The sequence below is a fragment of the Euleptes europaea genome, chromosome 6, assembly GCF_029931775.1.
Source record: "Euleptes europaea isolate rEulEur1 chromosome 6, rEulEur1.hap1, whole genome shotgun sequence".
Taxonomy (NCBI): Eukaryota; Metazoa; Chordata; class Lepidosauria; order Squamata; family Sphaerodactylidae; genus Euleptes; species Euleptes europaea.
This window is the reverse complement of record NC_079317.1, coordinates 101,524,329-101,549,765: the sequence shown is the minus strand read 5'-3', so window position 1 is coordinate 101,549,765 and position 25,437 is coordinate 101,524,329. Positions and strand designations below refer to the sequence as shown.

Sequence of the window (25,437 nt, the reverse complement as noted above, 5' to 3'; positions counted from 1 at the left end):
ATGGCAACAGATCCACTGAGAATGGCCAGTGGGTCAATGTTGTTCATTCCATCAAATGGTGCCAACGTAATCCAGTCAGGAGAGCTAATCCCTGGTACTGTTATCCAGTCAGAAGGGGTGATGCAATATGTAGGACAGCAGCCTGGAAACACCAACAGCCAACCTGAGCAAAACCCTCAGCAGAGAGTACAGGAGAAACTCCGCAAAGTAGAGACTAAGACTCTGGGGGTAAGTGAGTTTGATTTCCACTCATGGTCCAGTGTATGGTAATTTCAATACCTTCCTTGGTATAGTGATGGCAGTACAGGATAGACTAAGCAGTTCAAAAAGAAAGATGACATATTATTCCGGTTGTGGATATTATAAGATCAATACAGATCAGTAGTGTACCTCTGTGTCAGGATCATAAGCTCATCTCTGGTTCTTTCCCAAGGATTCACTCAGACAGCTCTGAAGTAAAAACTCTTTATTAGGAAAACTAGCAGGTACAGACTAAAGGCATGACAGCTCAAAGGCTTAGAAAGTTGGCAATGCCCCTCAAGGGGAGCTGTAGGGTTTAAAAGCATAAGTGCAAAGATACTCGCCTGGCGTTGCCAGGCAACTCTGATAAAGTTCTCACGGGCAAACACACGGGCAAAGACACAACAAGTACCAGGTGCTGAACAGCATGAACACTCTGGGAAAACACTCTGGAAAACGGGATCAGGCCAAGACCTGACATTCTGCTCCCCTTAAGGCTCCCCTCCCCCTGTTGAAGGTCGAGGTTTGTTGGGATAGGTCTCGTGGAATAACTGCACCAGGCGAGGGGTGACAACATGACGATCAGCGACCCACTCGTCCTGCCCAGGGCCCAAATGTTTCCATTGGACCAGGTAGTACAACACGCCCTTGCGAACATGAGAGTCCAGGATCTTAGAAATTTCAAAGTGTTCTTCCCCCTGGACCAGGACAGGAGACCCTGGAGTGGGTTCCGTGTGCCAATCAGGAGCCCCCACGTATTTTTTTAGCAGACTGACATGAAACACTGGGTGGATCCCTTTCAGAGACTTTGGGAGATCTAATTCCACCGTGACATCATTGATTAGATGTGAAATAGCAAATGGCCCCACATATTTGTCACTGAGTTTTTTAGAAGGATGAGGCGAACAAAGATTTTGGGTGGACAGATAGACCTTGTCCCCCACCTTTAAATCCCACCCTGGGGAACGATGTTTATCTGCCTGTCTTTTGTAGTTCTGTTTGGCTCGCTCCAAGTTCTCGAGCAACCAAGGCCAAGTGTGTTGTACAACTTCCACCCAGTCTGCAACCTCCACACTGGTCTCCCCTCTCAAGAAATCCACATTACCCAACGGCCCAAAGTCCTTACCATATATCACATGAAAAGGGCTGAAACCTTTGGACTGGTGAGTGCCATAATTGTAGGCATATTCCATGAAAGGGAGGAAGTCCACCCAATCATCCTGATGGTAATTGACATAACAACGTAAGTAGCACTTCAAGACCGAGTTGAAGCTTTCTGTTTGCCCATCCGTCTGAGGATGGTAGGCACTGGACAACCCCTGTTCCACCCCCACCAACTTTAAGAAAGCCTTCCAAAACTTGGCAATAAACTGGCTCCCCCTATCAGAGATTATCTTGCGCGGGAAGGAATGTAGTCGAAATATATGCAGCACAAATAAATGAGCCAGTATTTGTGCCGTGGGAAGTCAAGCGCAGGGGACTAAGTGGACCTGTTTAGAAAATAAGTCAGTTACCACCCAGAGAACAGTTTTGCCATGGCTTGGTGGGAGGTCCGTGATGAAGTCCATGGCAATAACCTCCCATGGCGCTGAAGGGGTACACAGAGGCTTTAACAGTCCAGACGGTTTCCCCCCACTCACTTGGCCATGGCACACGTGGGACAGCTCTTAATATATAGGTTCAAATCCTGCCTCATTCCAGGCCACCAAAACTGCCTATGCAATAGATGCAAAGTTTTTACAAAGCCAAAATGCCCGGCCACTTTGGCTCCATGGCAACGTTCTAGTGCCTCCCTCCATAGAGACTCAGGGATGTACAGTTTGGTACCATTGAACCAGTATCTGTTTCGGGAGTTCAAAGTGTCAGGCAAGGTGCCTCTCAGCTCCTCTTCCCGGGTTGACTTACACAAAGAGTCTTTAAAAGATTCTGGGAGTCCCTCCACCGGATCGGGTTCCACCCTCTGTGACCGAGTGAGCACAGTCAGCCCCATTGAAACCCCCCTTTGTTCCGGGGTAAACAACAAGTTGATTGGGCGATCTATCTTACTCTGGTACTGAGGAAGTCTGGAGAGGGCATCCGCTAGCGAATTCTAATTGCCCAGGACATGCTTCAATACAAAACAGAATTTGGAAAGAACTTAGCCCAGCACATCTGTTTGGTGTTGAGTTTGCGATTTCCCTGAAAAGCTTCCAGGTTTTTATGATCTGTCCACACTTCAAAAGGGGCGTCAGCTCCCTCCAAAAAATGTCTCCATACAGTTAAGGCGTACTTAATGGCAGCCGCCTCTTTCTCCCATTTGGGCCGATTGAGTTCCGACTGAGAAAACATTTTGGAAAAATAGGCACAGGGTTGAAGCTGTCCCTCCGCTCCCATTTGAAGCAGAACTCCGCCCATTGCCACATTGGAAGCATCTACTTGAACTATGAAAGGCTTCTCACAGTCGGGGTGTTTGAAAATGGGTTCTGAAGTAAAAAGGATCTTTAACATCTTAAAAGTCTTTTCACAATCGGGAGACCAGTCCAACCGTGCTGAGGATTGGGTTGCTGTGGTGCCCTTCCCCTTAGTTTTCAACAGGTCCGTGATAGGCAGAACCACTCGGGCAAAGTCCTTGATGAACCCTCTATAAAAATTCACGAACCCCAGGAGCTGCTGTAACTGTTTACGGGTGGTGGGTGCTTCCCATTCTAGAACTGCTCGCACCTTGGCAGGGTCCATAGCCAGACTGTCGCGTGAGATGATGTATCCCAAAAAACTCAACTTATCCTGGTGAAATTCACACTTAGCCAGTTTGGCAAACAAATTATTGTCCCGCAGCCATTTCAACACCTCCTTCACCAGTTTAACATGTTCATCATAGGCTTTGGTGTAGATGAGAATGTCATCTAAAGAAACGACCACCCCTTTAAACAGCAGGTCATGTAACACTTCATTTATCATTTGCATAAAGACACTAGGGCCCCCCGAAAGACCGAACGGCATGACTAAATATTCAAACATTCCAAAACAGCTGGAAAAGGCCGTCTTCCATTTGTTACCATCCCGAATTCGTACTCGATAATAAGCCTCGACCAGATCCAGTTTAGTGAAGACCCGTCCCTCCTTCAGTTGGCTTAAGAGATCTGGAATCAATGGAAGGGGGTAGGCATTAGTCTTAGTTACTGCATTGAGTCTGCGAAAGTCAATACAAAGTCGGAGGTCACCCATCTTCTTCCGCACAAAGAATAAGGGGGCTGAACAAGGCGCCGTGGAGGGTCGGATGAAACCCCATGCTAAGTTCTTATCCAAAAACTCTCTTAGTACGGACTTCTCCTTGGGGCTCAAGGGATACACCTTTCCTTTAGGTAACTGAGTGTCCCCCACCAGCTCAATGGCACAGTCCGTTTTCCGATGGGGGGGGGTAAGATATCACAATCCACTCCATCAAACACGTCGACAAAGTCATGATATTCTTGGGGTAACCCCGGAGAGGGCGGCCCCTGGTCTAGGGAAACCACCGCCTCGCAACCACACACAGCCACTTCCTTACGGTGGCAGTCACACTGCAGCTGTGCAAAGACCGCCCTTCTTATAGTCCAGTCTATAGTGGGATTGTGGCCCTGAAGCCAGTTCACCCCGAGCATGACAAAGACACATAAATAAATTTGTGATGTTGCAACGGGCATATTTGTAGAAGCTGGGGCACTCTGGTCAAGCCCAAAGAAATGGGCCAGAGATGGTTCGTATATTTATTGCAATTTGCCGTTCCTGCAATTATTCTCAGAATGGGTCAGTAAATAATACTGTTATAAGAAACCCGAGATTTCTCTTTTTTGGCTAGAATGAAGTCATTTTTCAGCTTTTGTATTTCATCCATATCAAGACTAACATGTCCTGAATGGGTTAGCCTTTTTCACTTTTCTATTCACAAAAGGAAAAGGACCAAATGAACTAGTTGGTTCAGATTATTTTTAAAGTGACATTTCCAGAATGTGCTCAAGATCATAACATATGTTTATTCACTATTCGGAATTATTTTACCTTGCATGCAGAATTATTTTACCTCCTTTTACAGGCCATCCAGATCATAATTGGGTTGATGCACATTGGATTTGGGGGAGTCTCAGCTGTTCTTGTTGGTTTATACTACATACCTTTGGCCATCGTTGGACTTTATCCATTCTGGGGTGGAATATTTGTAAGTAATATAGTCTTTGTCTTTGAGAGCTCATGTATTGAGTGGTCATGATTTTTTATGTGGGCATTGGAAGACAGCCACTCAAATTCTTGTTCAGATTTTCTGTGCACAGAGAATTTGTGGTGGCAGTTAGGGCTGTCAATTCGGTTCGGTCCGAACTGAAAATCAACAGAATCTCCCCTGACTCGGTGATTTTCTGTTCGGACGGATCCGAACTCAAAACTGGCGGGCAACCGGGGGGGCCGAATTCAGCTGGGAGGCTCAGATCAGTTTAAAGGGCAGCCCGCCCCCCTTCAGCGGGCTCCGCTGAAGGGGGGCGGGCTGTCATTTAAACTCATCTGCGCCTCCCAGCTGGGAGGCTCAGATGAGTTTAAAGGGCAGCCCGCCCCCCTTCAGCGGGCTCCGCTGGAGAGGCTCGGGCTGCCCTTTAAACTGATCTGAGCCTCCCGGCCGGGCGGCACAGATGAGTTTAAATGACAGCCCGCCCCCCTTCAGCGGGCTCCGCTGGAGAGGCGCGGGCTGTCATTTAAACTCATCTGTGCCTCCCGGCCGGGAGGCTCAGATCAGTTTAAAGGGCAGCCCGAGCCTCTCCAGCGGAGCCCGCTGAAGGGGGACGGGCTGCCCTTTAAACTGATCTGCGCCTCCCACAAGGGTCAAATTCGGCCGAATCCGAACTGTACCGAATTTTTTTTTTTTGACAGCCCTAGTGGCAGTTCTAGTGCCAGTGGGCAATATTGGCCCCACAATTTGCAGTAACTGAAACTTCCAAACTGGCTTCAAAGGCAGTCCCATGTACAGTTCACTGCAGAAGTCCAACATGGATCTGATCATGGATTTGCAACTACTCCAGCAGCCATCTTACAAGTCCTACTCATGGTTCTTCAGCAGTCAAGCAGTCCTCAGCATGGATACTGAAGCCTCTGAAAACCAAAAGCGTCAGAGACTTCTGTGAGAGAGGCTGATCTGCCCTACTGGTAGGTCTATCCATACCTGCTGAGAATCACCCACAAAGATGACAGACATCTAAACTGCAGAAGGCACTATGGCAAGCTGAGAAAGGTAAATCAGTAAGTTCTGGAGAACCAGAGCAGAAGAGGACAAGTAGAGAAGAAGAGGACAACATGCATGCTGTGAACTTCGACAGAAACATGATTGCCAGTCGAACTTACCTAGTTCAACTCCCGTGATTACCTGTGAGATGAGCTCCTAATCAGATTGTCTTGATGATTGTTGCTGAAGTTTATTTTGAGTGGCTTTGTGCCTGCACTAGTTCTACATGGCCAGGTTGTTGCAGTTTGTAGCTGCTTTTGCCCAGACTGAGAACTGGTTTTGACTGACATTTATCCCTCTGAGTTTATACTGTAAAGAAGGAAAACTCTTGCAGTTCATGCCCTCTTAGCACCTGCAGAGTAGAATGCATCCTTTAAATGACCAATATCAGCTATGCTGCAATCCCTGCTTTTTGTACTTGGGCTGTCAGGAGCATCTACCCAGACTCAAACATATCTTCTCCTCTTTTCTATGTGTTTTTCTAAATTGCAGGCAGTGGCAAATGGGTGGGGAGTTGCTGCTGCAGCAAAAAAAAAAAAAAAACTACAATGAGAAAGCAGCATAATTATGCAAAACAGAAATGTCTTTTCCATTAAAACCAATGGAAGCAACTATTAAATCAATTTCAATACAACAGGCTCTAATTTCAATATTAAATAATCAGACACTGTTTTTTAAATGAATCAGTTGTATTAAAATGCAGCTTTTTTTTTACACTTCTCTAGTACAGAGATGTAATCCAAGGCATTTCCCCTTCTTTCCAACAGTTTATTGCTTCTGGATCCCTTTCTGTGTCAGCTGAGAATCCCATGGGGGCCTCCCTGGTGAGATAATATTTCACAATTTCACCTCTTTTATAAAGGTTGGGAATATAAAAACAGCCTTCTCTCTTATTTTCTCTAGAACCATAGCAATAATCTGTACTGTTCAGATAATGCATTTACTATAAGCCTTGCTTGACTGGTGCTGTATAAACGCTTCTGGGCACGGGGAAGCTACGACCCATCAAACCCTACTTTCCTAAGCACAGGCAATGATGACATTGAGACCTTCCTTAAAAGTGAAAAAATCTGAGGCAGTCCTGGGTCAGATCCTGGCCCAGCTTCCTTCATTCAAGGATCAGACAGGCAACTGAGCACTCCTGGTACCTTCTGGCATTATTCTGAAAGCATGGGAGCCCCTCCAGTACAGTTTCCATCAGGGAGTCCTCAGTGTGTCTCCTTCCTATTCCAGCTCCAGTGTCCTGGCTGATGTCATTAGTATGGGAACCTACAAGTTGTAAGCTTCTCGCGTCAGACTTGGCACCTCTTGCATTGGCCTTTTATCCAGGGGTTGTTTCCATAACAATCTCCTAGGGTTGCCAAGTGCCCGGTGGTGGCAGGCAAAATCCCGCCAATCCACCCTGCTGCCTGCCGACCAGCTGAGGGTTGGGGGCAACATATGCACGTGCGCCCACATGCTGCGCTCAGGTCACTTCCGGGTTTACCGGTTTACACTCTAGCAACCTCCGACGAAACTGTATGAAAACCATAGAGTTTTGGCGGAGATTGCTAGAGCGTCTGCGTTGCTTCCAGGTAAACCCGGAAGTGACGTGGGTGCGGCATGCGGGGCGAGCATCGCATTGGGTGTGCATGTGCATCGTGTGTCCCAGCCACCCCCCCGGAAAAGCTCCCACCGGTGGAGCTAAGGGACCTGGCAACCCTACGATCACCCCCTGACTACTTTGATGCTTCTTTTTCATTATGCATGACTTTTCTGATGTTTAGAAGTCACTTCACTCTCTCCCTGCGTTTCCCGCATGTTTTCTGGATGCTGTTTCTGGCAGTTCCTGCATGTGAGGTGCCCAATTTGGATTACAACTCTGGCATGTATGGAGAAAGGACTTCAGTGTCCCCTCCTCAACATAATTTTTCCAACCTCAAAAGGTCCTGCGGGGGGTGGGGGGTAGTTGGCCCACTGGAGAAACCTATCTGTAAACTCATGGGTTTAACCACCTGGGAAAATAGTGCCCCCTTAGGACAATTTCAGGTCAGGAAGCGGGGGCTGAAGCCCCTTCTCCATATTTACTACAATGACTATCCAAATTGGGCATCCCTCATGCAGGAATAGAGAAGAACGTGTAGCTCAAAGATTACTTAAACACAGGGCACAGTGTGGGAGACCCAACCTGTGTACTCTGCAATGTGTACACACGTGCCAGGCCTTTAAGCTGTATTCCTCATCAGGAGAGATTTAATGCCAAAGCATATTAAATTCCACAGTTTGCTTGTGTTTTAGATTGTTTTACAGAGTCTTCAGGTTTGCTTCAGATATGTCGTACAGCTTAAAATTTTCTGGACTCCTTACATATTTAATTAGATATTGATTCGGTGTGCCTTTTTTGTTTGAACAAACCTGTGCCTTGTCTCGTTCTGTCCATGGAGGTAACCTGATTCTTTGTGTCTGATTTTCAGGTAAAGTGCAGTGTGGGAATGAACATCACAAGTGCTGTCATGGCATTAATTGGCATGATTCTATACATAGCTGAGTTGGCTATAAATTCATTGTATTCTTTTCATCTTTATTTGTCAGGGGTAAGTGAACAAATTACACAAAAATCTTTGATTTTATGGACCAGATGTAAGGATGGGAATGCATCAAGGAGAGAAACCAGCACATAACTTGAGTGATTACCCCTGCATCAGTTCCTACTGCCAAAGAAAGTAGCAGCTCTTCATTTTAAAAGGTGCCTTCCCTCAGAGGCTATGGGAAAACAAGAAGTAAATCTCAGATTGTTCACAGGGTTCTCCATTAAATTTTGGCTTTGGAAACTTGGAATTCTTTCAAACATTGCTATCCATTTGATGTTAAATCTTCTGATTAAGGAAAAACCAAATGAACGATTATTAAATTACTGTTTTTCATGATAAGAAATTAGAAAACCCTGATGGATCAGATCTAATGTCCATCTAGTCTAGCATCCTGCTCCTCCACAATGATAAACAGGGACTAAAGGCAATATCCCTCCCTATGACATTTTCATTAGTGACTTTGCAACCACACTAAAATCTGAACATTACAAATGTTATAAAAACAGAAGCAATGTGCACACCACCCACCCCATACTTTACTTTTTTAAGTAAGTAGACAGAAAAGGAGATCCTATCAACTACAAATTCTTCTTCTTGCATGCTCCTCGACTGTGAACCACATCAGCTTTGCAAGCTGTCCCAACTCCTGACCAAGTTCAATAACAGCACTGTAATTGGGTTGGAAAAGACACATTTTAGCATAATAGATGTGTGTGTGTGTTAAGTGCCATCAAGTTGCCTCTGACCTATGGTGACCCTCTGAATTAATGTCCTCCAAAATGTCCTATTGTTACCAGCCTTGCTCTGGTCTTGCAAATTGAGGGCCGTGGCTTCCTTGATCGAGTCAATCCATCTCATGTTGTTTTAACTGATAGGGTTTGTAGTTTGTCTGGCTATCGCCGTAGTAATAAAATCATCTCATGTTGGGCCTATGTCTATTCCTGTTGCCTTAAACCTATCCTAGCACCATTGTCTTTTCCAGTGACTCTTGTCTTCTCATAATCTGACCAAAGTACAATAGTCTCAGTTAGGTCATTTCAGCTTCTAGGAACAGTTAGGCTTGGTTCGATCTAGAACCCACTGATTTGTCTTTTTGGCGGTCCACAGTATCTGTAAAACTCTCCTCCAACCTCACATTTCAAATGAATCAACTTTCTTCCTGTCAGCTATCTTCATTGTCCAACTTTCACACCTATTTATAGTAATGGGGATTACTATGGCATGAATTATCCTAATCACGGTTGCCAGTTTGGAAATACCTGGAGATATTTGGGAGTGAAGTCTGAGGAGGGCAGGGTTTGGAGAGGGGAGGGACTTCAATGCCATAGAATCCAATTGCCACAGCGGCCATTTTCTCTAGGGGAACTGATTTCTATTGCCTGGAGATCAGTTGTAATAGCGGGAGATCTCCAGCCACCACCTGGAGGTTGTGAAAAATTCACAGCAGTAACAGAGCCAAACAAATTCTTATCATAGAGTTATTCTATTCAGAACAAGCATTTTCAGTTTTACCACAGTATTTAAATTGTATAATGTTGTAATATATAACACCTATAACAACAATAAACAGAACATAAGAAAAGGCTACATGAATCAGTTGGATTCATTATTCCTAGTCATTATTATATGTCCAAATACATTTACTTGGATAGTTCAACAAAGTCCTCTGCAATAGACGTGTTTGCCAATTTCAGCGAGGCTTGTTACAGATTTCTCCGTTTGTATCCTTGTGGTTCCGGCGGTTCCCCTTTTTCTCATGTTCTTGGGGTGTAGCAGACAGGGGTCCAGTTATCGCCCTGTTTTGACCTAGACCACTTAGGTCTTCCTCAGGACCAACGCTAGGGGAACCGCCAGAACCACAAGGCTACAAACGGAGAAATCTGTAACAAGCTTCGCTGAAATTGACAAACACGTCTATTGCGGAGGACTTTGTCCAAATACATTTACTTGGATAGTTCATTTGGACATATAATAACGACTAGGAATAACGAGTCCAACTGATTCATGTAGCCTTTTCTTATGTTCGGTTTATTGTTGTTATAGAAGATGATATATATTACAACATTATAACAATTTAAATACTGTAGCAAAATTGAAAACACTTGTTCTGAATAGAATAACTATGATAAGAATTTTTTTGGCCCTGTTACTGCTGTGAATTTTTTACAATACTTGTACAGCAGGCTAACTTTTGTTTACCACCTGGAGGTTGGCAACCCTAGCTGTGTGGCTGCATGGAACCTAAGTTTAGTCCAGGTAATCCAGACCCAACTCTTTGGCCTCTTTCAAACAGCCTTTGTAAACCATTTTAGCTTCTGGCTGCTAATTTTTTTAACCTTTTCAAACAAAGCCACTTGTGTCCCATTTGCAAAGAGGGGCTGAGCAGGTTTTTTTAAAACACCTTTCTTCCATTTTTAGGTGTTCTGCGCTCTTCTGCATCGCTGCAGTGTGCTGTTTGAAATGTCTGCAGTGCTTCTCCCAACTAGGGTTGCCAGGTCCCCCCGCTCCTCCGGCGGGAGGCTATTCTGCTGATCTTGGTAATGTATGTGTGTGTGTGTGTGTGTGCGTGCGTTTAGAACCGGAAGTGCCGCCTCGCAAGGGGCCTTATACCTCTTTGTTTGAGTGATATAAGGCCCCCCCACGAGGTGGCACTTCCGGTTGTAAACCGGAAGTGGCGTGTGTGGTATGTATGCGCATGTGCACATTTGTCCGCCGACCCTCAGGTGGGCACCTGGCAACCCTACTCCCAACCCCCCCCCACAAGCATTTCTAGTGTGGCTCAAAGAAGTGAGAGTTGGAGAACTAGTTAGACGTAACAAGTCAAAGTTGCATAACTATTGACCCCCATGCTTCTATACTCTGCAGGCTGTAGGTTTTGGTCTTGGGGTCATGCTCTTCTTGTTCAGCTTGCTGGAGTTTTGTATCACTGTTTGGACTGCGCATTTTGGGTGCCAGGCAACCTGCTACAAAAATGAAATGGTAAGCATCTTCTTCCTTGCCCAGAACTTAAACAGATCATGGTAAAAGGACGAAAGCAGAGCCTCTGAGAGGAATTGTATGAGGTGGTACAAATAATTTTTTAGGGCCCCTTTCCTGCTCCATTAGCCATCTTTTTTTTATCCGCAATGGTTTTAACCACAAGGTAAAAAAAGGTATAGAAGGTGAGAGAGAGATGGAATGGAGCACTTCACTGATTTTTCTGCATTTGAGGCCTTCTGCCTCTATACTCCCTCCTACATAATAAAGACTAAAAAGAGGGGTCAGAGAAAAGAATGTACATTTGAACATCTTTATATGCTACCGTGCAGATTAGGAGAAAAAAATTCACATTTTAACATCCTTTTATGCATGCTACAATTGTGCAATGGGTATAAGAGGAAATAATTATGAATCAAAAGTGAAACAAAATAGGCTTTTTACTTACTTAAAAATGAGCTTTCCTTGTTTATTTCTAATGACAGAATCAAAATTAATTGTTCTGGCAATGTTTGATTCAATACTCAGCCTGGCCCAAACCCAAGACTTTTTGAGACATTGTAGACCTTAAAAAATTCTTAATCAGCTCGAGTTTGCTAAATGAGCTCTCTGCAGAGGCTACTGTTGCTGGAATTGTTAAAAGAATTCGTGAACTGACACAAACATTTGGAAACAGGTCACCAAGTCTGTATTCTGTTAATATGTTCAGCGGATCCAATGGTTTTAACTGTCCATTTCCAAAATTTGGCATAGGTACTGAAGGTAAATGCTGCATCTCTGTCAAAAACTCCTCATCATTAAGGTCATCAGGAATTGCTCCGATATATAAAAATAAAACTTTTCCTTTCAAATCACTTTCAGACATGGTGAGATATTTCCACAAAAAACCAAACTTTTCAGCCAGCTGCTTCACAGCATTGAATCTTACAGTCAATCCTGTTATAATACTGTCTACCAAAACATAAAACACAGATTTTCTGAATTAGGCTTCTTCTGGTGAATCATCTGTGTCTTTAATTTCCACCAAGTTACCATCAGGTCTGTTATTATGTAGCCTTGCTACATAATATTGTGCGTAAGTCCACCACATCCATGAGCTAATTTTATTTCTATTTTAAGGGTTGATACAACAATTTTGGCTTCATTCCGCATTCATTTCCAGTCATTTCGAAGTTTTGTAAGATCTGTGAGGGGTGTTTCAATGTCTTCTGCTTCAACATCTAATGTGGCATTTGTGGCTTGGATTACCTTATTGCAGTTATGTATGCAAGCTATTATTTTGTACCACACAGTTGTCATTAACACAGAGACAAACGATGTCACATAGAATAAAAACCCCTGGACTTCATTTCTTGTTTTGGATGTCAAATTTAGTTCTAGGAGATCTTGCAGTGCTAATTTAATGCCAGGCAGGTGAGCTGCCATGTTTGGTCCATTGTCATAAGCTTGAGCTCGACAATCACACACTGAGAGGAAAAGCATGTTCTTTCAAAGCATGTTATCAACTGAGCAATTTCTACCCATCTTTTGTTGCTACAATCTGCAAACTTTAGAAATCTTTCTTGAATTTCATGCTGTGTTTCTTTTAAAACCTCAAAAGAAATGTAGTTTGTTCTCTATATGAAGAATCTGGTGTGGCATCTACCATTACTGCAAAGTACTTTTGCAGACAACCTCTCAAGCAAAAATACGTTGTTTCACAAGATTCAAGCACTCTGCAATAAATTCATTTTGTGAGTCTGGAGACAGATAATGAACTTGAAGCTGCTCACCCCTCTTCCCTGACTCTACACTTAGCACATATTCCTGAAGGATGGGGTCCCACCTGGAGAGTAGTTCTGTGACTCCTAAAAAGGTTCCTTTGTTTGAATCACCAATATGATGGGATGAACCATTAAAAACCAGACCACATTCTCCCAAGAAGACTACAACACTGATGATGCACTTTAAAAAACTGTACCATTTCACAGCTTCAGTTTTGATTGATGCTTCTAAGATGGTGATAACTCCTGTCCCAGACAGCAGGTACCTTTCTCTAGGTGACATTTTCTGTGGCTATGTTTTTTCATGTTGCATAGTTTCCGCCACTTCCCGCAAATCATCCAGCCTTTCTTTTTGAAAAGGAAACTTGGTTGTGATGCCTACAGTATTCTCATTTTCCAAACTAACTTCGGCCTGAGCCTGTATTTCTGTTTCTTTCAGTTCATTTTTGTCATTTTCTGCGCGTGCTCCCTTATCAAAATCCTGTACATTACCCAAATCAACTGCTCTTTGTTTAGAGATGAGGATTTCAACAGGGTTTTTTTTGTTCTAATTCTATAGGTGGGTTGATTCAGAATTGTTTTGAAGGGGCCCTTAATTCACCTTGAAAGAGCTTTCTTTGCCCCCTTTTCATGTTCCTCTCGTTTTTTCTTTTCTTTTCTGGGCTCCTGATTTGTGAGAATACATTTTCAAAGGATGATTTTTTCTTTCTTCTTTTATATCTAAGAAGGGAAAATGTAATTCGTGATCAGCTCTGATCATCACTGTATTGCTTCAAAAAATCCTGACCCCAAATTTCCAAAGTTTTAAAATGAATAAATCAGTGCAAATGTAGCTTAATGTCACTAAAGTAATTAAGGAACTTATCGGTCCAAAGTTGCTCTTTAAAAATGGATTTAAAATGTACTATTACACCAACCCTTCCACTACAACAATGGCCTAAACATTCTGCCTGCGTAGCTGAAGAGTGGAGAGTCACATGATCTTCTAACTGGTACATGGGTAGGGCTGCCCCAGGTCCCTTTTCACAACTGGTGGGAGGTTTTTGGGGCGGAGCCTGAGGAGGGCGGAGTTTGAGGAGGGGAGGGACTTCAATGCCATAGAGTCTAATTGCCAAAGTGGCCATTTTCTCCAGGTGAACTGATCTCTATCAGCTGGAGATCAGTTGTAATAGCAGGAGATCTCCAGCTATTACCTGGTAGTTGGCAACCCTAGACAGGGGAGATGTTTCACTAGAAGCTACCATGACAGCTGTTTTTGGCAGCTGTCTCTGAATATATACTTGGTGTTCACTGTTTTGAGGTCACCATAATGACAACAACAAAAGTGATGACAATGAAAATATTTCTTATAGTAAAATTTGTGTGTGTGTGTTTCAGGCCATGATTGTTGTGCCCTGCACCATCAGTGGAAATGGCGTGGCTCCTGCTGAAGCAAATCCTGCTCCTCCAGCCTATAATAACGAGGCCTTTTCTCCAAAATGACAGTCTTCTTGCACAGGAGGGAATGAGTGGGTCTTTTAAGGTGCTCCAACATGTGTGTGTGTTATCCCAAAGCAAAGAAAAATGCTTATTCTTTAAATATTCATTAAATAATTGTTTTATTCATACACAAAGCATGTAGGTGTACTTGATTAATGAATGAATGAATCAGTCAATTTTTCATTTCAATTTTTCATTTGTAATCCATATGATAGACTAAGAATTCTTTAGAAGGGTGACAGCATTACTATATGCCCATTCAAAATGTTTCTCCAATCAGCTTTGTCAGTAAAACATCAAAATTGTAGGTAGCCCCAGGGTTGTAGGTAAATCCCCAGGCTTGCGTTGTTGTTATAGAACAGAATGTCTGAATCTTTCAGGCAGGCTTCCACACCCCTCCCAGACCCGTCAATTGGTTGATCTCCCCACACTTCCAGCGGAACGAAAGGGAGAACAGAAACAAAGATTCTGCAGAATTTCACTCTGCAGATGCTCAGAGGCGGGCAACATCTTCCTAGACCTTCCTGATCCTCCTACTGCAGCATCACCTTGTGGTCTTTAACATCCCCAAAAACCTGCAAGGCCAAGGTTACAAGAGGGACCAACGAGCACCACTGTGTAGTGTAACAGAAGACTACAAGGAGAAATCAAAGAGAACTGAATAAGGAATTCCTTTTTTGAAAAGGAGAACAAGAAAAAGCAATTGCTTTATCAAAAAAAAGGTAATTTTGGGAAAGGGAATTCTACCCTGCATAACTACACTACCTTGCCTTGATAAACTAGGAGTATGAATCAGTAGAACATAGCTCCATATGCTCATGTGTATTCTGTTAACAAGTGCTGAGGAAGGTGAGATGAGCTCTCTGTGGTGTGTGTGTGTGTGTGTGTTGTGTTGGCACCTAGTGGCCTAGTTTGGTTATTGTTGTTGAAGTTGTTCCTGTTTCCAGGCTATTCTAAAATGGGAGCCTGGTTGAAGCCTTATGATGTACATCAGCAATAAATATAATTATACCCGCTCTGCTTGGCTGATTTGGACCTCCACCAACTTTACAGTCTCCCTCCTGTCTGCACCTCTGCTTCTGTGTCTTATGCACCATCTGCATCATTTAATGCTTCCAGAAGGTGAGGAAAGCAGAGAGAAGTGTCACATACACCTTGTGGTCACAGTAGGGTTGGCAGGCAAACCCCCAGCAATTCACCTCTCCGCCCGCCGACCAGCTGAGGGTTGGTGGGCAAACATGCATGCGCGCGTAAACACTGCGGCACGTCACTTCTGGTTTATAACCAGAAGTGCTGCCTCGTGAGTGGCCTTATGCCACTCAAACTCTTAGTTCGCGATGCGGCACTTCTGGGTGTAAACGCATTGCAAGGGGCCTTTTTACCACCCTGCCGGAGGAGAGGGGGGGACCTGGCAACTCTAGGTCACACACTATAGCCAACATACATTCCTTCTTCCCATTCAGCCACTGAACTATACTATTTGATCCTGAAGCATCTGCCCTTGGCACAAGGTGCTGACTGTGATCCATGCCCAGATGAAGATGGACTGGGTCGAGATGGAGGTGGTAACACCAATGGTCTTGGAGTCACCTTTGAATAGGTCATGCCATGTTGCCACAATGTCTGTGGTCAAGTGGTATCTGCATAACCACAGATTTCCCATTCCTCACCATCTTGGACATGTAATTCTGCTGCCACCATATGTCACTATTAAGCCTCTGCTGATATCATCTGTTGCTGTCTGCCAATATGCCATTGATGATCTGGAGGCAGGTGCATTGTTATTGCCAAGAGCCAGAGCACGGAATAGGGCCAATCTGTATCCTTAGTAATTGCTCCTACCTCCTCCAGCTGTCCAAAGTGAGTACTCAATAGGGTAGCCAACCTCCAGGTACTAGCTGGAGATCTCCTGCTATTACAATGGACCTCCAGGCGATAGAGATCAGTTCACCTGGGGGAAATGGTCGCTTTGGCAATTGGACTCTATGGCATTGAAGTCCCTCCCCTCCCCAAACCCCACCCTCCTCAGGCTCTGCCCCAAAAACCTCCCACCAGTTGCGAAGAGGGATCTGGCAACCCTAGTACTCAAGGACAAGAATGCATAGTAGGTGGTGCCCAAACCTCATAGGGGAAGGCACAACTTTCCTTGATGAGCGGCTGCCCTGGCAAGCTGCACCTTCACCCAACCTCTGCATGCCTGGTTTAGAGATGGAGGCATGTTCCTGCTAAATGTGCTGCTCTGGACATTTTGTACTGGGTGGGAGAAGCTCTGTGCCATGAGGTGCCTGTTAAGTGCACTCTTACGAGTGCATTTTAGGACCCTGATTCTTGCTTGTGGCTGCCTGAGCTTGCAGCAGTCCCTGCTATACCCCACAATCACCTTCCTCGTCACCTTCCTTCCCTCCTACCCAAAAGCAATCTGCCAAATGGGACTCCTTGTTCAAGTTGAAATGTTCCTACACGGGAGAGTTATAGAGTCCTGTTTGCCCCCTCCCCCCGGGGGGGATTGGAAGGGATTTCTACCATTGCCTCTGAAGGGCAGGAATACTTCTCATTGCCAACATTATCAATTTTATCTTGGTGTTTGAGTAAATTCCCTTTCTCTTTTTTTTTAAATAAATTTTTATTGATTTTTTTAATAAAGAATACACACAAAAATAAAAAAGAAAGAAAAAAATATGTGTATGATACAAAGGAAAAAACAAACAATACAAAAAAATATGTACAACGGACTATTACGGCCAAAGCTAGTACATTAATGGTTACTATCTATTCTTTAAAGAAACAGAGGCCCACAGTGCGCCATACCCAACCACCCACCAAAGTGCCCTTCACCATTGGACTTCCGGTGAAGTGTTATGACAGTAAATAAAAACAACCTGTTAGTCTATTTCTTAATTAAAAATCACATTAAACTATAATTTGTTAAATATACCTTTAAAATCCGTTTTTGCCAGTTTATCCCAATATGCGGCGGCCTTTAACCATGTATATTTAAATTCATCCAAATCTTTACCATGTAAAGAATCTGTAATTTTTGCCATCCGCATATAGAACCATAATTTTTCTCTCCATTCTTTAATTGAAGGTTTATTTATTTGCTTCCATTTTTTGGCAATAACAATTCTTGCTGCAGCAAAACTATATTGGCATATGACTCTATCAGCTTTATCTAAACCTTTTTTTGGAATTCCCAATAAACAAAAAGCAGGATCTTTTTTTATCTTTATTTTGATCAGATTATTTGTTTCATTCAAAACCAAGCCCCAAAATCTCTTAATTTTTTTACAAGACCACCATACATGCATAAATGTTCCAGTATCTATTCCGCATTTCCAACATAACGCTTTATCTTCTTTTTTCATCTTGCTCAATAGCACTGGGGTTATATACCATCTATAAAACATTTTATATAAGTTTTCTTTTATTTCGTTCGAAACAGTAAATTTAAATTCCTTTTCCCATAAATTTTCCCATATCTCCAAATCTATATTGTAACCAAAATCCCTCATCCATTTCACCATCACCGATTTAATCCTTTCCTGTTCTAAATTCATTTCTATAAGTAGTTTGTAAATCGTTCCTATCATTCCTTTATTACCCTTAGCTAATATAATCTCAGAATTAGATTTGGATTGATTAAAACCCAGTCTGTTATTCTTACTGAATTTATCTTTTAATTTATAATACATAAACCAATCTTTAATCTGAAGTTCTTCTCGTGATTTCAATATCCATATCCCATCTTTGAATTCTATCATCTCTCTATAGTTATTACAATCCAAATTTATATGTGCGCCTCTTCGCAGAAATGCTTCTATGGGGTTAATCCAACCAGGTGTTTTAATTTCTAAAAAACCTTTATATTTATTCCATGTTAATAATAAATTCTTCCTAATAATATGGGAATTGAATTCTTTATTTACTTTCTCCTTATCATACCATAAATATGCATACCACCCGAATCGTAATTTAAATCCTTCTAATTCTAGTAATTTCGGATTCTCTAAGAGGATCCAGTTTTTAATCCAGGTAAAGCAAGCTGCATGATAATACATTTTCAAATCTGGTAATCCCAATCCTCCTGTTTCCTTTAACTCTATTAAATTATTATATACAATCCTGTGTCTTTCTTTACCCCAAAGAAACCTCACAATATCCTTCTTCCATTCTTCAAATATCTGTGTTCCTTTCAAAATTGGTAAATTTTGAAACAGAAAGAGCATTTTAGGTAACAACATCATTTTAATTACTGAGATTCTTCCCCATAATGATAATGGAATTTTTTCCCAATTTATCAGATCCTTCTTTATCCGTTGCCATTGATCTACATAATTAAATTGAAATAAGTTAAGATTATTATTCGAAATACATATACCTAGATATTTAATTTTATGTTCAATACTAAAACCTGTCTTTTTAGTTAGTATTTGTTGTTGTGAGAGAGTCATATTTTTAACCAATATTTTGGTTTTAGTTTTACTAATTTTAAAACCTGAAAGCTTTCCATAAACCTCCAAAATTTTATTTCATCTGTCAATTTGTTCAATCGGATCACTCAAAAAACATACTAAATCATTTGCATATGCTCTAAGTTTATATTCATTTCTCCCTATTTGCACACCAACTATTTCATCCGTTTTTCTAAGATTATTCAATAACAATTCTAATACTAATATAAACAACAAAGGGGAAAGAGGACATCCCTATCTCGTTCCCCTTTGAATTTCAATATTTGGTGATAATGATCCATTTATTATCAAATTGGCTGTTTGTTGAGTATATACACTTCTTACAGCAGTTTTAAAATTATCGCCAAAATCCATAAATTCTAATACCTTAATCTAATACCGCCTCCCTTCTTGATGTGTCTAATGTGTAATAGCACATTGCAAGCTAGAACTTTGCCTAGAAAACTGGGACTCTTTGGCCATTTATGCAGGGCTGTTTCCCTGCAGTTACCTTTTTGATTATGCATGACTTCCCCGACGGTCAGAGGTTGCCTCGCACTCCCTGCTAGGGTTGTCAGGTCCCTCTTCCCCACCGGCAGGAGGTTTTTGGGGCAGAGCCTGAGGAGGGCGGGGTTTGGGGAGGGGAGGGACTTCAATGCCATAGAGTCCAATGGCCAAAGTGGCCATTTCCTCCAGGTGAACTGATCTCTATCGGCTGCAGATCAGTTGTAATAGCAGGGGATCTCCAGATAGTACCTAGAAGAGGGAAATGCAAAAACTTTGAAAATCCTACTATAAGGTGAGGAGAAAATGGTCTGAGTGGAAAGAGAAGGACAAGAGGAAGGGGAGCAATGAAAGGACAGTGCATGGACTGCTTCTCCCCTAAACCTGTCTCATAGTATCAAACTGAAGGCAGGAAAGGGAACAGGATAAGGGGAACACAGCCCAGGAGGAGGAAGCACTCTGTGAGAGAAACAAAATGTCACCAGTATCGTTGCCTTTGCTAGAAACGTTCTTTGACACTGCTACTGCCTTCCTATCCTCTTGCTTCTTTTTCCTATCCCTCATCACAATGTGAGGCTGCTTTAAAAGGCAAAACTCTCTTTTTCTGCAGCTTGAGCGACATTCCCCCCCCAGTAAAAATCAAGGATCATTGTCCATAAAGGCCCCTCCTGAATCACGGCTTGGACTAGAATTCAAGACACAGAAAAACTGAGAAAGACAGCCTGACTCCAAGCCCTTTGAAAGAGGGGAACTTCTGAAGTGTGAGAACCCTTTAAATGTCACAACATAATGGCACCGTGGTGGGGAGAGACGCAATACCATGGGCAGGGCAAGAGTCAAAGTCTCAATGCTGTCTGTTTGGTCTCACTTATTCTCTCTTCCTGGTGACACTGCAGATATGCTGGCAGGCTGAGAACAAGCACATCCCAGAGTGACATGTAAGTACTTTGGGGGTGAGTTCCAAGTACATGGGGACAGTGCTTAATTTGCAGCAGGACTCAGCTTTAAAATACTTGGAGGAATGCTGGGGTTCTTCTGAACCCCTCCCTAAGTACTGAATAATCAGAACCCACCTTAAGACGAGGTGGTATGCATGTAGAACAGTGTGGAAGGCTTCCAGTTTTTCTTTTCAGAGAGCTTTACTATCTCTAGCTGTATCAGATTATATCCCTAGTTTCATAGGATGAAAGGGGCGGTGTTAGCCTTGTCTCGTGGAGTTAGCTTTGAAGATAGGAGTGGAGGGCAGCTGTGGGGAGAGTAGTTGTAAAGGGTTGGTAATTAACACTGAATAGGATAGTTGTTGGGTCTTAGATAGCGAGATTCGTTACATGTCAGACAGTCAAAGGGTTAATTAGCCAAATGGTCAGGAAGAGCAGATCGCCATTGCTTCCATGTCATATGGTCACGTAGGCAAAGTAATCTGCATTTTACTGCTTTGGTATATCCTTTGTTTGAAAGAGAAACTGTAGCCCACTTACTTGTAAGTTACCAACCTGCAAGCATGGAGGAGCACATTCTCCTTGTGAGAATGGCTACTCGTGAGTAAGCGTAGTAACTGCTAAAGGAGTTTAGCAAGTCTAGGAAACTTAGAGATGTAGGATGTTTATTGTTTAATCCATGTACCCTACCCTTGAGATTAGTTAGTAAAGAATTAATTTGATTAAGAAAACGACTCTGTGGTATTTTTGTGTGTGATTAACCTTTATTATCAATAAGCCAAAACCAAGATTCATCGCCCTGAATGGTAGCAGATTAATTAAATGAGTTTCAGATCCTAACAAGTGGTATCAGAGTGGATGGTTTATTCTTGGCTATTGATATAAAGTCACACAGAACAATTTTTGATTTTTGAATCGTGTCCCATCGGGGAACTGAGGAATACAAAGGACCTTACAGACGCCTGAGGGAATTCCTGTAAAGAAGCCGAGCAGCCGAGTCTGTGGGGACGACAGGAAAACTCAACCCTCACGCCTGTGAACTGGAGGAGGAGAGCGACAAGCTGCAAGAATGGGAGAGGACGCGAACCGGGCAGCCACGCCAGTAACATCGAGCACAAACGCAGGAGCCGTGAGTGTAAATGGGAAAGGGATCCAATCAGTAATAATTCCCCACATAAGTCAGTCATCCTTCCCAATATGGAAAAGATCTGTCGAATTAGCATTTAAGGCACTGGGGATTAAACACGTACTAAATGAAGATCCCCCAGATGAGACTGACAGAGATAAGTTTAATGCCTTTGATAAAGCTGATGCCCAGGGGATGTGCCTTCTGGTGGGAGCAATATCACCAACAGAATCATCCATCATTTTAAATAGTAATTCAACGAAAGATATGATGAAAGCACTCAATGAAAAGTATGGTGTTTTGTCCAGAGGTCAGAGGATGAGCCTCAAGGCGAATCTACTCTCATATAAGATGCCTGAAAATGTAACTCTCTTACAACATTTAAAGCATATGCAAGATTTGGAATCAGAGGTGAAATTTGCAGGAGGGGAAGTGAGCTCAGAAGATTTTTTAACAATATTCATTGCCAGTCTCCACCCACGCTTTAATGCAGAGAAGCGAAACCTGCTAGCCAGAGAGGATTTAACCCTTAATAAGCTGATCACAGCCTTGAAAGAATTTGAAACAGACAGAGCACGCGAAAATGAACTGTCTAATGGAATACAGGTATTGCATGTGCATGAGAAAAAGTTCCAATGTTTCACCTGTCGCAAATTTGGCCATAAATCGTATCAATGCAAGCAGAGGGAATCAAAAGGGGGAAAACCCCCCTCTCCGGGGGAAAAGCCCGCGAATTTTAGACAAAGACCAGATTCAGCCACAACAGGAAGTCAAGGCTATAGCAAGCCCAAGAGACCAGATCAGATCGCTACGCTTTTGCTAAAAGATCAATCAACTCACATTTTACCAATAAAAGATGACCCAAAGCGTGTACAAAAATTGCTTTTAGATTCAGGGTCAAGTAACCATACATGTGGGATCATGGAAGCCTTTGATTATTTGGAACCATGCGCTGAAACATTCATAATGGCCAATGGTGAGAGACAAATATGCACCCAGAAAGGACAAATTTCTGTTTCTATCCAGTCTCTCTGTGGAAATGTAATGGGTTTAAGATTACAGAATGTGCTTTATATGCAAAAATCTGAACATTGTTTACTGTCTGTGAAAAGGCTAGCAAATGCTAAGTTCCAAGTGACAATAAATGAGAACGGTTGCTATTTGTTTGATTCTCAAGCAAGGGAATATGAAGTTTTGTCAGAAGGTTCTCATTACTACTTGGAGAACGTTGCAGACCAGATTGTGGATTATACTGAGGACAGTGTTAATTCTGATGAACTGTATCAGTGTGAGAAAGACAATGGACTTTGTGCAAAGGAAAATACTGTTGTTGATGAGAAGGAATGCTTTGTTGACTGCAATAAGGAGATTAAAGGTTTAAATACTGAGAAATGTAAACATGAGAATTGCGTGTATTTCTGGCATTTGAAATTGAAACACAGAAATATGGAGTCTGTGAGGCAGCAACTACATGAGTTTGGCTTGCCAGTAAAGGACTGTGTGAAGAGTTATAAGCAATGTGAAATTTGTATTGAAGCATCAGAGCATGTGCAGAGTGATTCAACAGAACCTCTAGCGCCATCTACTGATGAAGGAAATGCTAGCATCTCGGGAGACAAAAGGGGAAAGGAAATTTCCATTGTAAACGAGATGAATGCAACTGAGAGAATGAGTGATGCAAAGGTTGGAAGAAGGGAAACCGAGCCGGTTACATCCTCAGCATGGGAGCTTAGGCCGCCTGGTGCAGCAAAATGTCTACAGGATACAGCATCAGAAGAGGGCAGTCCTGAAGCTGATGGAGATGTAAAGGTTTCAACCACCTTAAACCATTCTGAAGTGAAAAGTAACTTCTCAAGCTGGGAGAACAAAGAGCAAAAGTTTCTCAGTGGGGAGAAGAAATCACTGCAACAACTTACAGCGATAAACATTCTATTAAACATTGCCACTTCAAAGAAAATGACAGTGATGATGTTTACTGTTACAGATAGCCAAAAGCTTACTTCACAACTACAGAAGCAAGGCTTCAAAAGGGGAAATAAAGAGAAATGTCTACTCAGCAGAAAGGAAAATGGCCTATTGCAATACATTTTAATAATAATGGACAATGTTTTAATTTGCTGTGATACTGAGTCAAATGCAAAGAAAATTGCTGAACAACTGGAGAAATCAGCAGGATCCAAACTCTTTGAAGAAAGACACTGTTTTAATATGGAAACAGAAAGAGACAAAATACTGGAATTTCTCAAGCAAAGAAAAGTGCAAGAATGCAAATCAAACAAGACAAGGAAGAAATCTTCAACTCAAGATTAACTCAGTGAAAGACAAGAAACAAAAGGGACTTATTGATATGATATGATATGTTAATAAATGTGATGAATTATGTTTGCATGTCTGAATGTAACTGAACCTCGAAAAGGGGATTTGTTGGGTCTTAGATAGCGAGATTCGTTACATGTCAGACAGTCAAAGGGTTAATTAGCCAAATGGTCAGGAAGAGCAGATCGCCATTGCTTCCATGTCATATGGTCACGTAGGCAAAGTAATCTGCATTTTACTGCTTTGGTATATCCTTTGTTTGAAAGAGAAACTGTAGCCCACTTACTTGTAAGTTACCAACCTGCAAGCATGGAGGAGCACATTCTCCTTGTGAGAATGGCTACTCGTGAGTAAGCGTAGTAACTGCTAAAGGAGTTTAGCAAGTCTAGGAAACTTAGAGATGTAGGATGTTTATTGTTTAATCCATGTACCCTACCCTTGAGATTAGTTAGTAAAGAATTAATTTGATTAAGAAAACGACTCTGTGGTATTTTTGTGTGTGATTAACCTTTATTATCAATAAGCCAAAACCAAGATTCATCGCCCTGAATGGTAGCAGATTAATTAAATGAGTTTCAGATCCTAACAATAGTTTCATGGGGGTGGGTAGTTGTGTTGGTCTGCAGAAGAAGAGCTAGATTGATGTTCTGGAAGTACCTTGAAGACCAACAAGATTTCCAGTGTATTGGCTTTTCAGAGTCAAAGCTCTCTTTGTGAGATACCCTGGAAATCTTGTTGGCCTTTTAGGTGCTACTGGACTCAAATCTAACTCTCAAGAAGGTAAGCTATCAAGGACACATTCAGAGTATCACCTCCCATCTCTATATTACATGTGCAGTAGTTATGCCAAGCATGGAACTTGAATACAATATCAAGTATGTGGCTAACTCAATGGGCTTGAGGTTTGAAGCGTTTGCACTGTGAATGAACCCTAAAACCTGATGTTCAGGGCCATAGCTTGTTACCGGGCAACCTTGCTGCTACCCTCTCCCTTTAGAAATTGTGATTCACTCACAGTGCATTCCTGAGAGGAAAGCCTGTGCTGGTCTTTGGAGGTATTTAATCCCAGCGGCATTAAATACACCTAAAAAGGTGGTGCATCTTGCAAAAATAAAAAAGGGGCGTTCCCGGCCTGAAAGGGCTTAGGAGGCTGCGTAACGGTGGCTCCTCCCCCAGCCTGGTGCCGTAACACCCCTGGAATGCCTCCCGGGATGCTGTAATGCCCCTGGAATGCCTCTTGGGATGCCGGCGCGGGCTTTGCCGGTATCCAGACGCCAGCGGGATGCCCCATTGGTGTCTAGGGTGGAGCTGCTGCTGCTGTGGTGGTAGCTGCTGCCAAAGCAATATTTTTAAAAATCTGCATAGCCAATCACATCCCCAGTGGTCAATCAGAAGGTCTGCTGGGGGAAAAAACCCATTTGGCTCCACCCACTTTCTAAAACACTTGTTGGGTGCCAGGAAAGGTGTCAGCAGGTGCCATGGTGCCCAGGAGTACTATGTTGGGGACCCAGTCCTTTTTGATCTCCTGTTGCCCAGACAAGCTCCTCTGCAGTTCATATATACAAAGTGCAGCACAGGAATTACCATGGAGTAATTATCCTGAGTGCTTATTCCTAAATTCATATACTGGCAGGGAATACTCTTTCGGGGTTCCAGTTTATTTCATGTTCGGGGAGGGGGAAGACAATATGCAAGATTTGCCCAAATCTGAAAGAGAAATGTTGAGTTCTTTCTTTCTTTCTTTCTTTCTTTCTTTCTTTCTTTCTTTCTTTCTTTCTTTCTTTCTTTCTTTCTTTCTTTCTTTCAGCAGCTTAGCTGGGGCAACATATCCAGAGGAAAAGGCTACTGAC

The 25,437-nt window shown here is 42.7% G+C and overlaps 1 protein-coding gene across 1 annotated transcript; it reads left to right on the top strand.

The window, feature by feature from the left end:
• LOC130479610 (membrane-spanning 4-domains subfamily A member 8-like) lies at positions 1-25,436 on the top strand. The gene is made up of 6 exons (XM_056852004.1): positions 1-228; positions 4,292-4,414; positions 6,232-6,288; positions 7,918-8,037; positions 10,900-11,013; positions 25,395-25,436. The coding sequence occupies exons 1-6, from the start codon at positions 1-3 to the stop codon at positions 25,434-25,436; spliced, it is 684 nt and encodes a 227-aa protein (XP_056707982.1).
• The last annotated feature ends 1 nt before the right edge of the window (position 25,437 follows it).